The sequence below is a fragment of the Lissotriton vulgaris genome, chromosome 8 (genome assembly GCF_964263255.1).
Source record: "Lissotriton vulgaris chromosome 8, aLisVul1.2, whole genome shotgun sequence".
NCBI classification, from domain to species: Eukaryota; Metazoa; Chordata; class Amphibia; order Caudata; family Salamandridae; genus Lissotriton; species Lissotriton vulgaris.
Genome location: NC_141696.1, coordinates 1,371,533,120 through 1,371,547,829, shown reverse-complemented (window position 1 = coordinate 1,371,547,829; position 14,710 = coordinate 1,371,533,120). Strand labels below are relative to the sequence as shown.

Sequence of the window (14,710 nt, the reverse complement as noted above, 5' to 3'; positions counted from 1 at the left end):
TTCTAGCTGGTTATATGGAGTGGGAGAGCGCCCAGTCTCTGTACTTGCAGCCTTGCTGCGTCGCAGAAGGGAAACCAGCTCCATTGTGTGCTGAGGATGGTAGTTTGTTGCACGACCCAGATGAGATTGCTAATAGATTTTATAGCTACTATACAGAACTTTATAGCTCTAGAGTGATCCCGGATAAAGCAGCAATGGTGAATTACCTAGAACACATACAAATGCCTTGGCTCACTAATGAACACAGGGTCCGCTTGATCCCTCAGAGATCAGCGCAACACTTAATGCAATACGTGATTGCAGCGCCCAAGGTCAGGAAGGGCTTACAGTGTCTTTTTACAAGTCTTTCAGGGACTTACTTATTCTGCATTTAGTAACATTGTTTAAAGAAATGACCGGAGCAGATGAGATGCCTCCCTCAATGAGAGAGACTTTAATAGTTACTCTACAGAAGCCTGGCAAATCTCCGATGGAATGTTTCTCTTATAGGCCCTTGTCGCTTTTGAATGTGGACACCAAGATCTTCGCCAACATTTTGGCGAATAGACTTGCCCTTTTGGTACCACTACTGGTTGGGCAGGAGCAGGCAGGCTTTGTCCCAGGGCGCAGCTTAACATATAACCTACAAACTATATTCGGGGCCATTGAGCATATAAAGACAGAGGTCAAAGCTGCCATGGTCTTCTGGACATCGAAAAGGCATTTGACTCGGTGGAGTGAACATTTAGGAAGGCAGTGCTGAGGCGAGTGGGTGTAGGTGATATCTTTCTTAAATTAGTGGCAGTATTGTATAACTCGCCGATGGCCAGGGATGCGGTCACGTCCCCTATTGTGATTTCGAGGGGCACCCGCAAGGGCTGCCTGTTATCCCCATTGCTTTCTTCAATTGTGGCAGTGCCTTTGGCTTGCGCTCTGAGTGAGTATCATGGACACAGAGGGATTCACTTCCCAAGTTATCGACTCAAAATATCGGTGTATGCCGAAGATATGCTTTTATATGTTCGAGAACCGGCTACAAATCTCACCCCATGCTCAACGAAGTGGTGCACTTCTGGGCTATATCAGGCCTTAAAGTTAATTAGGTTAAGTCGACTATTTTTACTCTGACCCCGGCAATGTTGCCTGTCACACTGGATTGCCCATTGCAGTGGTCAGCAGAGCCTGTGCTTTACTTAGGCATCCAGGTGCAGAAAGATTACGATTTGGTGCTCAAAGAGAATTTCAGGAAAGCGATCTCTAAACTGGCAGACAACATTGAACAGTGGATTCTTCTAACATTATCAATGATGGGGCGCATTTCCTTTATGAAGATGATAGTTCTTACCTGTTTTTTATTCCTGTTCCAAAGCATATCGATGCTGCTCCTGAAGTACCTGTTTAAGACTCTTCGTTCTATATTGATAAAATTGGCTTGGGCTGGGAAACCACCACAAATTAAATGGGATATACTTACGCTGCCATATTCCATGGGTGGCCTCAGTGCGCCGGATTTGGAACTATATTATAGATCAGCACTGTGTTCCCACACATACCAATGAACTCATGGTCCACAGAATCTCCCACATCTCCTAATTTGGGGAGTTACATTTGAACCTAGCACCCTACCGCACAAACTCTTGCAGGCTCCGGATAGGAGACCCTGTATATTGGATTCCATTAACTCTGCGGTACATGCCTGGTGCAATTTATTAAATAGACAAGCTGGTGCCATCATGTTGTCATGCTGGTGCCCCTGCTACCTGTAGAATGGTGTAATTGGCTCAAAGTTAGCAAGGATAAGAAAGTACTACTGGCTCTTAAAGTTAGCATCACAAAGATAGGTGATCTCTTCCAGGATGGCTAGGTCCGACGATGGGATGAAGTGGTATCTGAAGGCCATGGTTCTACGGATTTGACTCAGTATCACCACTATAGAGTTAGGCATGAGATACACGAGATGTTAGGAGATGACATGCCAAAGCCTCCGGAAAGGTTACCCCTTTTCTTCTTTTTATGCTCCACTTTCTCCACGAAAATAGTGACCACCATATATAACTTGACTCAGGAGGCCAAGAGATCGCAATCTCTTAAGGCTAGATTAGATTGGCAAGCTCACCTAGATATCATTCTAGATGATTTTCACAAAAGGAAATGATGGTACGTAGAAATATTGCTGCGAAATTACTAAGCACATTTCAATGAACGGAAGGCACCGCCTAATTCATTTTAAATTCCTCTACAGGGTGTACTGCATGCCAGAGAGACTGCACCGGTGTGGTTTGCGGAACACAGCGGCCTGTAATCATTGCAAGGAAAATGTAGCTGGGTGTATGCATATAGCCTGGTTTTGTCCTAGGATTACTCAATTTTGGCACAAAGTCTTCGATACTTTAAATGCGGTCACAGGGCTTTTGGCTCTCTCAAAACCCATTACTTGCCCTACTGGGATACGATAACGACCTAAGTAAGGATGTCCGGCGTTTGGTTGCTATGGGATTACTGGTTATCAAGCGCAGAATAGCAATACGCTGGGCTAAGGGCACAACCATGAAGGAGTGGTTCAATTATATGTTGTACTGTAACACACAGTCAGAGAATTATTATGAACTGTTACCCCCTAAGAATAGACCTAAACGTTTGGGGATTATATCGACAATATTTTGTGGGAAAAGAAACTGGGAGCTGGAAGGAGAAGAGGATAAATAGATTAAACGCATATTGATTTGGATCCTTATACGCTTGAGTGGGAGCACTCTGGATGGCGGTGGAGAGATACACTGTAAGCCTAACTACATGTATGCGGAGGGTGTGTTCTCTATATAGCTACTTTCCTGCTAGTCTATTGTATTATTCCATTTTTGTTGTGACGCTCATTGTGAACCCAGTTCCTGTGGCAGGGCCACTGTGCACCCATTCAATACTGATGTGAAGTGTCTGTGACACTGTAAAAACGGTTTAAATAAAGTAATTTTTTAAAAAAAAGAAAAAAACTAAACCTACATTTATTTTTTAAAACTCTACCGCAAATAAATTGGAAACAAGGAGAAATGTGGAAGTACATCTGTTCTGCTTAATTGGTTACAAAGTCTGCATGCTATAATATATTATGGGGCTAAGGCATCTGGATCAGAGATCTGTGTGTGCCCAGTAAATCTCATGGAATAATAATGGTAAAATAACTTGAAGAGGTTAATACATTTGCAGGAGAGATCTGTGTGTTCTGTAGTCCCAGTTTTGAATCAAAGTAGCATAGGGGATTAATGTTTCCTGCAAAGCACACCATTTAACATGCAGATGACAGACTTATTTTATGTACATAGATAAGTGGGTAACTGCTTTTAACACGGAGATCCTTTTGTATCTTGGAGTTCATAAAGTGTAATCCTTCTAATATAGTACAGTGAGCTAAGAAGAACATACGACTCCTACACCTTATAACCCCCACTGTCATATGTAACACATCCTGTACATAGATTTACACACTAATGTGATTTATTGTCAATGTATAATGTATACGTGTGATGCAAAGCGCTGTAACACCCTGCATTGGGATGAAGAGCGCTATAAAAGAATTAAAACAAAATAGGAGTATTTAAATTGTTATTTGTGTTAATTTGTATAAATACTGGGACAGACCAAAACCTTTCACATTCTTACAGTTCATGCATATCTCTTACAGGGACTGAACAAAGTCCAAAGCATGCCTCTCTTAAGCACATGTGAAGTGATAAGCTGTCAGTTACGGCTGGCTTGTACTGGTGGCCACACAAAGAAAAATCTTTTTTTTCTCCGCAACGCAACGTCTTCCTCCCTCGGGTATCTTCCAGGAAGCTCCAGATGCAGGAAACTGCACTACCCAATCCTGGCGCTGCTTCCACAGCATGAAAGCGGCACCAGGGTTGGATAGAGCAGGCTCTCCCAGCGATACTAAGAGCACTGGAGGCCTGCACTTTCTCTAACCCAGCTGTCTAAAACAGCTAGGTGAGAGTACTTTAAAATGCGCATGTCTGGCTGGCCATCCCATGATGGCCGGCCAAACAGACATGCATATTTTAACGAGCACAGGTCCCTGCTGCTACCACTGGGCTACGCTGGTCCTGCCCCATCCTAACATTTAGTTCGGGATGGGTTGCTGAAAATAAAACGGTAATAAATAAACGTTACCACCATTTTATTTTTCAGCTATAGGGCTTGTGGGGCGACGCTCCTCCGCTGAAACAAAAGAGCCGTCCATGCAAGTTATGTGCCTGTGTTTCCCCTCAATTGCATTTGCCTCTAATTATTAGGCTCCAGGTAGCTCCAAGCCTGGATACTCCAACAAACGGAGACCTGAAGGCCTCTTAAAGTCAGATTTTGTTTTGGGACCTGTTGGAATTTAAAATAACAAAGCCCCCTAGCTGCCTACACGTTGCTGCTTGGAACAAAAGCAGACAACGTGCAAGTGCTGCTGATTGTCCCGGTGTCTGAAAATTACACCGGGACTAATTCATCAGATTTCAGTGGGGTCCAACTTCTTGGCTGGGTAGTCAGCGTCCTCACTGCGAAAAGAGTGGGTAGATGCTGACTTACCCGCGAGTAACCCCCGAATGGTGCCTTACTTAAATACTGCTTTATACATAAACAACAGGGGTATACCCAATTAACCCTTTAATACCTAGGTATGGGATGTAATTTTATTCACTCAAATTTGGTATTAAAGGAAACAGTACTCAACACTTTTCGAGAAGAGTACATTTAATTACCCTCTCAATACAAATCATTTGTTCAGAACGAACCGATCTATCGCAGGGCAAAGACGCCTATTCAAGGCGAAACAATAAACAACAATCACCTAATGTTTTACAATGCAATATTCAACAATATGACATGAGACCATGACATTAAAGTAAAACAAAAATGAAACGACAAAACAATTGAAAATTGCTTTGCCTTGTGAACTTTGGAGGGGATGTGCCAGCCTTTTCCCTTTTCTCTTCATTTTTCTGTATGTGATCACACGATTCACTACCAAAAAATAAGCAGCTGAGACATTCCTGCTAAGTGTGTTATCACTGGGTGCACGTGGGTTTCCCTTACGTATTGGGAAGTCACTACCCACTGTCGGCATGCTCCACCTTTAACTTGCGGATAGAAGTTTTATGATGATATTGTTTTGTTTTTAGTATTATATTTAACCCTGTCCTGAAGAAGCCAAAGAAGACCTGGCTGAAACGTGGTCACGTCGACACATCAGTGGCGTAATCTTGGAATAATTGTGAAATTGTGTTGTGTTACACTTGAGTTAGGCTAACTGGGAGAATAGCCATTGAGTGCTACACTTTGAAGATTTCCTCCTAGTGGTTCTCCTACAATTAGAGGGAGACACTAGTGTAAATATTTCTGTAGGGTTATCTTTTTGTTGTTTCAATTTTGTTTTACTTTATTGTCATGGTCTCATGTCATATTGTTGAATATTGCATTGAAAACATTAGGTGATTGTTGTTTATTGTTTCGCCTTGAATGGGCGTCTTTGCCCTGTGCGTGTGATAGATTGATTCGTTCTGAACAAATGATTTGTATTGAGAGGGTAATTAAATGTACTCTTCTCAAAAAGTGTTGAGTATTGTTTCTTTTAATACCAATTTTGAGTGTATAAAATTACTTAAATACTACAGCACACTCGGGTCTAATTCCCCAATCATGCACTACTGAATTACGTTGTGCTGTGGTTCTAAACATTAAAATGATGTTCATTATTGAACCCTATCTACCTATTAGGAATAGCCATCCCTCTTATTCTCTCCACATCTTATCGTCATATCCTAACAGCAGTCCTTCGTTTGTTTCTATTGCTTCCTATTTCAAACTATTACACAAATTAAATGTCTCCAGTCTCTTCCGTAGACACCAGCTTATTCTTCCCTGCTCTGTTATATATAGCTATAAGCATCACCGTCGCACCACTTTCATATCAGTTGACCTGTCTTGAATGAATGTTTACCACCTACATACAGCCCTTACAGAGAATGGAGCGTATCAGCATTCTAGCCGTCTAGCTCCAAATAATCCTGAGCTACATATGATGGGGCCCTGCGTAGGTCCTCAGGTGGTCCTTACATAGAGAAAGATCCATAATTATATATTATCCCAACTACTTTTCCCATTAAGACCCTCTATGTATTTCTTGAGTGTAAAGATCCCCCAAAAAATGAAATCTCCTTACATTTATCAGCATTTAGTCCATTCTGCTAAACCATAATCCTTTCCAGAATAAGCCATTTCAAATCTGAATCCTTGTGTCCTTGTGCTAGACCATGTTCCACCAAAGGGGCTTGCAGGTATTCTTTTAGTATGCATTTATGATTTATGTTCCCCAAACCTAAAATTAAATTCTTTGTCTGTCTCTCCCACACAGCCCAAATTGCTCAGCCATAAGATGAAATATAGAACATTGCTGCTTCTGTATCTTATTTCCGTTTTGTTCCCAGGACTCAGTAGTGATTGCAGCCTGACCGGCATCGCTAGTGCCTCATCCATGGTTACAGCGAACAGGTCTTCCGCCCATTAGTAGACCATTGTGCCCATTGGGTCTTACTTCCTATCCCTAAGATTTGCACTATGCCTAAATGCAACAGATCAATCAAATGAAGAGGGAGGGGGACTAGGAGCAAGATAAAGGTCCAGTATCCATGCTCCTAAGAAGGTATTGTACCAACACAAAGATGGGGTGATCTGTGTCATTCTTGATGATAGGGCTTAGCTCCTTGTGGAGCCGGCGCTGCATTGGCCCATGGGCCCCACACACCCATACAGCGTAAAGAGAACATCTCAGCCAAAGAGCCTTCTAGCGGGGCCCGTGGTACATTGCAGCATCTGCCCCACGAGGTACTAAGCCCTATGATGAAGCATGACACCCATCAGGTTGTGTTAGGGCTCTATCTTCTATTTAGGGAGAGACTTGCTCTAAATGCAGCTTTACACCTACACTACACATAAGACTTTATTTATTTTCTATAGGAACAGATACCCCCTTCTTTCTGTTGATAAATGAAAACATAAACATAGGCGTAGTCATTTCTGGGTCATTCTTGTAGGTATTCATGCTCTGCCAATTAGTTAATTATTCTTCTCACCTTGTTGTTTAGGTTAGAGTGACAGGTGACACATACCTGCTTATCTACCTGCTGTGTCCAGTCGTTTTGAAACAAAGACACTATTATCATAATACTGCACTCTTTTAGGTGCATTTATAACTAGGCAGTTGAGATATCCTCTCTGTAGTAGTTTGCATTGCAACATTTCTGCATTCTGCAAATATTCTGACTTCAAATTCAATCTGTTTTCACGCAGAAATGTGGGTAACCTGTGAAGCCATGAGGACGGGTGTGCAGGTCTGAACTGGCACTGTTACAGACCTGGTATCAGGTTCTGAGGGGTCAGCTGGCATCAGGGGAAGACCTGCCAGCAGTGGCCCAGCCGGTGTCCATTGCACCTCTGATGGTGCCACAAGGCACTACAGAGGAAGCCGGAAGCATTTGAAATATTTTCTGCATGGCCTCTTTGAAGGCTATCTGCTGTGGGGTTGACAACGCCCTTGAGAAATCGGGACACGCTGGGACCAGTTCAAATTCAGATGACACTGATGGAGTTAGAGCTTCAGCTGGACCCCTTCACACTAGACTTCAATTGGTTGGATATGTTGGAGTCACACTTAGCTTTTTTTTGCATCTATTGCATATTTTAACCTTGGACTTACCAGAAGGCATCAACCGTGATGTTCACTTTTTACAGAAAGTCCTTGTGGCCAGGACCATGAGTTGTCCGCGACTTGGTGCAGGAGTGGAACTAATGTTTGACTGCAACATCCCCACATGTTTCCCAACATAGCGATTTGCCTCCTGCTACTGGATTGTCTGCAGGAGCATTCAGGCCAACTTGTGGCAAGAGTTTTGACCAGAGCCCAAGCACCATCGACACATCTTGTGTCCATGCCGGACATCTGCTTCCTGAAGGCCAGGATTTGCTTGAATTCTGTATTTTTCATTAACACACTATTGTACAGGAATTTTGAACTTTTCGGAAGACCAATAAATTTGGGAGGGGAGTTCCCATTGCGCGTCAAAGGACACAGAAAGAAAGGAAATTACATCAGCTTGAAGGGATGGTGCTCACATGCAGTTCCGCCTAGTCATTTCTGGTGCGGCATGGAGTCACTGAGGAGTCACATAGCACCACCTACTGGCAGTGTGGGAACATTGCTGGAAAGATACAGACTGGTGCCTGTGAGTATTCTTAAGGTACGGAAACTGCAGTTAGAAGTATCCTTCAGAAGAGTAAGGTTACATAGCTGCCAAGGTGAGGATAAGGTAGAATTGTGGCTTATTTATCACCTTAACTATTGTATTGTCTGTACTGTGAAGTTTTGTGTTGGAGGCAAAATTCATCTCTGATCAATCGTGACTAGAACTGAACTCGTTTTTTAAGTGAATTTTCTTTTTTGTGGTTCCAAATCCAATCTCTGAGCTTTTAACCACAAAAGGTTTAAAGGAAGATCAAAGTCCCCTGATAGTGATGGCGAATGCATTAAAAAGTATTATCAGCCTCTTTCTCCGATTATCAATGGGCACTGTTAGTAAGGATTATGAATGGTTCTTGGCATTTGTTAGCATTAAAAGACATACCACTAAGGAATTGTAATAAGTACAGTGGAGTAATATTACAAAGCAGTAAAGAGACCGAACAACTCAAGCATCAGTCATCCTCTACAAGCGGTAATGACTATCATGTAACCGGTATTCCCAATGCACTCAAAAGTAAAGCATATGTTTAGTAAAATTCAGACAAATAAACAGTGTACAAAGCGACGAGGGAATCTCCAGAGGAAGAGTAGTCCGATGGAGTCCTTTATTTAGTACAACAGCCAGCCGACACGTGTTTCATCGCTATTACGAATCCTCAGGGCTTTGTATGGCTGTGTTACACCAGAAGGTCGCTCGGCTGGTGATAATTCCGACCCAGCCGGGCCCTTGACCATAGATGAACGAATATCAGTATAAAGGCTGTCGACCCTTGTATGCGATGATAGTCCCTTGTAAAATGTAGCGTGTAAGTCCAATCGGCACTTCTTATAGAGGATGTATACGGGTCGTGAATATATATATCTTCAACCGTTCATCTATGGTCAAGGGCCCGGCTGGGTCGGAATTATCACCAGCGGAGCGACCTTCTGGTGTAACACAGCCATACAAAGCCCTGAGGATTCGCAATAGCGATGAAACACGTGTCGGCTGGCTGTTGTACTAAATAAAGGACTCCATCGGACTACTCTTCCTCTGGAGTTTCTCTCATCCCTCTGTCGCTTTGTACACTGTTTATTTGTCTGAATTTTACTGAACATATGCTTTACTTTTGAGTGCATTGGGAATACCTGTTAGTCTTGTTCTTTGGTAGTTTTTCTACCAAACATTGAGTGGTTCCAGGGCTCTCCACTCACCCAGGTGCACCACTCTACTTGCTTAACCCTATCAGTGTGTCTACTTTAGGTTGTGCACCCATTGTCCTTTTCTGACCAAAAGCCTTGAGCTTCTTTCATGACTATCATGTACCTTTGATTAACAGAAAATTCTAGAACCACGCAGCCAATATGTACTACGTGACCACTGGAATTGTATTCCAAGAAAATTTATTTTCTTTTAGACTTAGACTTCATAAGTTTCAAAAAACAACAGACACAAACAAGAGACTGTCAGTACAGTTAGTTCAGCAACATGCAATCATGTATACAATATCTACAAATATACAAATTTACAAATGTACAAACACTTAAGGCGAAGAATCAAACAAAACACATATTATCACACCAAAAACAATAGAACACATAGTATGTGTTCTATTGTTTTTGGTGTGATACAATTCCAGTGGTCTCGTAGTACATATTGGCTGCGTGGTTCTAGAATTTTCTGTTAATCATCCTGTCCAGCCAACCTGTTCTGTTTTCCCACTTGTTGAGATCCGGGCTGGTCAGATGTAGGATCCAATACCTTCACTGTTCCACAGTATCATGTACCTTTAGCAGTAAGGCTAATCAAAGGCACTAGACATTGGTGATGAACAGGTGAGCAAACTTCAACTCAGCAAATGCAATGAGCAATTCGCACACTCGCTGCACACTTCTGATGAACGGGGCGAGTCCTCAATCTTTAGGCCATCACTGTCCTTGCAAAGGTACATAAAACAATCAGCAGCTGTGCTAATCTTCAAGTCTGGTTGTCTCAAAGATAACTACTTGAAAACTGAACGCACACACATGTCAAGTAACAATGTGTACCCCACACCAGACACAGACCAATGGGCTTCATGAGTACGTACCAGGGCACTTTTACTTGACCATACTCAACAGCAGTGCTGTGGAAAGATCAATGTGTTGGTTCTTGGAGGCTTCTTAAATCTTTGCCACTGAAGAAATGGTGATAACTCCTTGAAATATGGTGACAGGTTAGTTAGACACCCCCCTAAAAGTCTGTTCAAATGCCAACACCACCTGGCCAACATTACAGCAACATTCTCCACAGTACAGCTCTGAAAACGTATTTCTGCAGACAAGTATTTAATTCAAGGAATTGAAACAGTACCTATAGTGGAACATTCCGTAAAACGGGCAATTCCACACTACCTTTATAAACAAAGGGCTGTTCACTGATTCCCACCGGAGCTCCACACCCTGAAACAAAGTGCACTCACACGACCAAGAACTCCATCACATATCAAGGGGAAGCAGAATAAGGTTTACCAAGAACAGCACTTGGAATCTAACCAGCATCAAAGTTGGGCACTGATTGCAAAAAAAGACAAAAGCTGTAGCAAATATGGGACAAATGCAAATTTTGAAAGACTACTGGACGAAAGCCTAACCCAGGGAGCAGCTCTAACTCTCACTGCCTGAGAAACAGTCCGTAGGCAACTTAACTACCATCCAACTCACTCATCAAGGCACTCGTTGAATAATCAGCTGAACCGCAGAACAGCAAGCCCCAACCCTACCTATAATGGGAGACCTCTGTCCTGCTGAAGCATTAGGTTACCAATTGTAATTCGCTGTTCGACTCCTTATAGGGACAAAACAACAACAGGTGCAACGCTATTATCTGTTATCACGGTAAAATTAAAACAGGGAAGATCAAACATAAAAAGCAAGACTTACAACCTGGCGTAAAGAACTGTGATACTTTTGTGCAAAAAATGCTTGATCAAAAGTCAACTTCAGTGCCAAATACCTGCTCAAGGGATGCTATTTTTTTGTCTGTCATTTATTAATTAGTGAATGTCTAGTAACAGTAATTTAATTCACAGGACACTACATTGGCATACAGCACATGCTTCTTCTTCAGAGCGTATTTTACATTTATACATAGCTAAAGAAAAGGCAGACATCATGGACCAATGGCAACAGGCTGGGCGGGAAGTGCTGGGTACATCGCGTCATTCAGGCACGGTCCAATGTGCAAACAATCCTAAGAGGAAGCCGATGTGCATGAATTCTGTCAGAAATACAAGCTGTTCTAAACCACGCCACAGATTGTATACCATGCTGGGAACGGTTGGTGCAGGAGTTGGCCCCCAGCATCGCGGCCCCAGGCCGTTGTCCCTTTAATGTTCGCTGCCTTCATCTTCATGCTAGAATGTAGATTTCTCTCTCTCTGGGGAATGGTGCGGGCCATAGAACTGTCCGGTAATGTCCATCCGCCTATTCACGGAATAGCATTAGCAGCCGCTGCAGGCGAAGCAACAGGTGTCATACGAAAGGATGGACATTTTCGAAGAGAGAAATGGAAGTAAAGCAAAATACAAAACACTGTATAAAAAACGAACAAACAAGACCAAACACAACATTAATAACAGGCATTTGAAATGGAGGCTAGACTTGAAACGGTCCATTTCTCAATTATAGTCTCAACAGAAATACTTATGGAAATGTTGTAAACAGTTCAAACACACCGAAGTAGTATGGCACAAAAAAAGTTCTGTTTAGTGGAAAGGTCCATGTTTCTTCGGTTGTTTTGCGTAATGTTGATCAGCAGGTTTTCAGCGGCAGGACAGCACATTGAAATGTGGGGTAGAGCTGTATGTACACCAGTAACTAGCTCTCTGGAGCTCCAGGGGCGTCTGCAGGGTTGTCCACGCCCTCCTTTGGTACTAGTCCCATTTCTTGAAGCGCTGCAGTAGCAGCCATGGCTTTGGCGTGCTTCTTGTTTGGACTGGCTTGGCTTGGCTGACATTCTTTTCCATTTACCATCACCTATCAAACAAAGAGCAACCAATGAAAACAACATACAATTTTCATTAAAAAACAGTTCACAATTTTCTATTTCCTTTTTAGGTCGAGCTTTGGCAGGGCATGCGCTGGCCAGTGATGCATGTTATATTCAGGTAGGGACTTGAAGCTCTGCCATTTCACGTTCATCTTTTCAAATAGGCTCCTGTTACTTTCCTTTCTAAATCGTTGCATTTGATTCATGAATAGGCTGGCTAGTCCCTTCTTGGTACCACCTTGTCTGCATTTGTAACCTCCCATAAGGACTGGGCTTTTTAGGTCGAGCTGGAGAAAGCAATGCAAAGCATTGTTTCCAGCTCGACAACTAATGTTGCCCGCCACCTGGGAATCTGAGACAGGGGTCGGGCACGCGCGGCGATTGGTATCTGTGAACGCGCACGTCCAGGCCGGTGCCATGCACATCTCCTGCCTCAGATTCCCTGAAGTGCGCAAACACACACACACACAGCCACGCAAGCACCCCCCCCCACCGCTCACGGGGTCATGCGCACACACACAGCCAGGCACGCACCCTGCCCACCACTCACGGGCTCACGCGCACACACACAGCCAGGCACGCACCCCCCCACCACTCACGGGCTCACGCGCACACGCACAGCCCCCCCCCCCCTCCCCGGGTCTCTCAGGCTCCTCTCGTCCCGCGGTGGTGGCGGCATTACACACGGACACATTCATTTTTGGTATGCCCCCTGGGGATTAAACGATTTGCCCACAATTGCAGGATGAAGAGCAGACGCACTACGCCGCATTCAAGGTCTCTCTAGCACAACAGGGATTTCCTGGAAGTCCGCCTTACGTCACAGAACGTACTCGCTCTCCTATTGGGCGTCCTCTATGTCACGTGACATTGTTCAAGACTTATCCTTAGCCCTGTTCTCGTAGGCAGTTGAAACTCCGACGTGACACCTTCGGATATTGTCGCGCTATAAAAAATCGCATTACATAAATAAATAAGTGCTGAGACTGGAAAACATTAACTGCGAGGACCCGTATGTTAGGGATTAAGGTAGGGCAGCAAAAAGAGTTGGGGTTGAGTCGTGAGTAGTCTGACAATCAACTTATACAATTAATTTTTGTTTTTTCACTCTGCCAAGGAGAATGTGTCCACAGGGAGAAGCGTGGCAGTAAATCTGTTGTGGCTTGTTCAATGGGTCACCAGAGGCCGTGTTTGTCACGTGGGCCTTAGTGGTGGCAGAGCTACACATGGCCTGCTTCTAATGTACAGCTCAGTGCGCCTAGCCTGCCTATATGTTGCGATGCGCAGATTTTTTATGTTATAGTGCCGTGTTCGCCAGTTCCTGGGCCTCTTGGCACTCTAGGGCCAAGGGAGCTGTTGAGGCAACAACTGAGGCATGATGGGCAGTGCAGCGAGCAGGACCGAGTCAGGTGACGCGCAGCTCGAAGGGCACGTGACGCAGCGTAAGTACCTTTAAGTCCACTACAATCACAAGATGAGTGATGAAATGGAGAAGTTTAGCGGATAATGTTCCCCCTTCCCCATCCGAGCAGTGGGCGGGGCCTGTGCTTCCAGCTCCAGTCCATTTCTATTGCTCTCTAGCGTCAAACTTCGATTTTTGCAGGGCTCGTTTTTACCACTTACCTGATGTCTTCTTGGTGCCGGCAAAGGTGCTCAGGGGAGGGGAAGTGCTCCGCGCCTCAAGGCGCTGCCCCTGTGTGTCCTGTCACCCTCCAGACCTCCTGCCAGTGGTGTGACGTCAAATGATGGGGCCACCTATAGAATGGGAAAGGGACCCGGGTCTCCCATCTCTCCCAGATGTCCATAGAACTTGGGGCAGGATGGGGACCCCAGCTGGCTCCTGCAGGGCGTGCCAGGCACTAACAGCCAACACCCCCCCCCTACCTGCATGAATAACTCGCATCTCAGGAGTCCAACTCCATGCAGGAATGGCTAGACTCGAAATGAACAAGCACTGGCAAAGCCAACGTCGCGTGTATAGTGAATATGTATTTCAGCAGTCTTATCGGTGGCCACGGCTGCAACTAAACCCGAACTTGGGGGCGGGGGTGCTGGCACGTCAAGCGATGCAGTCTAACAATATGATGAAGCTCCTTAAAATCAATGCAAGTAAATGGTGGTGAATCCTGCATTTGAAAATCATTGGTCAAACCTGATACGATAACAACAAACATGTTTTAGTGGATTTGAGGATGTTTATAGGCTACTTGCAGAGGTCTTTTAAAAGTCGAATGTCTAAAAAGCAGCATCTACAGATTTTATTTCAGAGAACGGTAGAGTCTGTTTTTGCAAATTGTTTCAAGACAATGACCCTTTGGCCAATGTTCCAAATATTCCTTTGTGAAATGACTATGAGCTCATGAAACTATTTAATTCCCTCTTCAGAAAGGAGATGGTGCCTTACTTTGACCAAATGTACGTGTTCAGTCTGCAAATTAGGATGT

General features: G+C 44.0%; 1 protein-coding gene across 4 annotated transcripts in view; it reads right to left on the bottom strand.

Annotated features, from left to right (window-relative positions):
- Nucleotides 1-11,283: 11,283 nt before the first annotated feature.
- SON (SON DNA and RNA binding protein) overlaps nucleotides 11,284-14,710 on the bottom strand; it is a 614,305-nt gene continuing 610,878 nt past the window's right edge. For all 4 annotated transcript variants that reach the window (XR_015299365.1, XR_015299366.1, XM_086935336.1 and 1 more), the window contains one exon: nucleotides 11,284-12,253. Coding sequence is in view for 2 of the 4 variants with exons in the window: in XM_086935336.1 (XP_086791462.1) it covers nucleotides 12,095-12,253 (159 nt within the window). In the remaining 2 variants the exon portion in view is untranslated. The remainder of the gene's footprint in view (nucleotides 12,254-14,710) is intronic.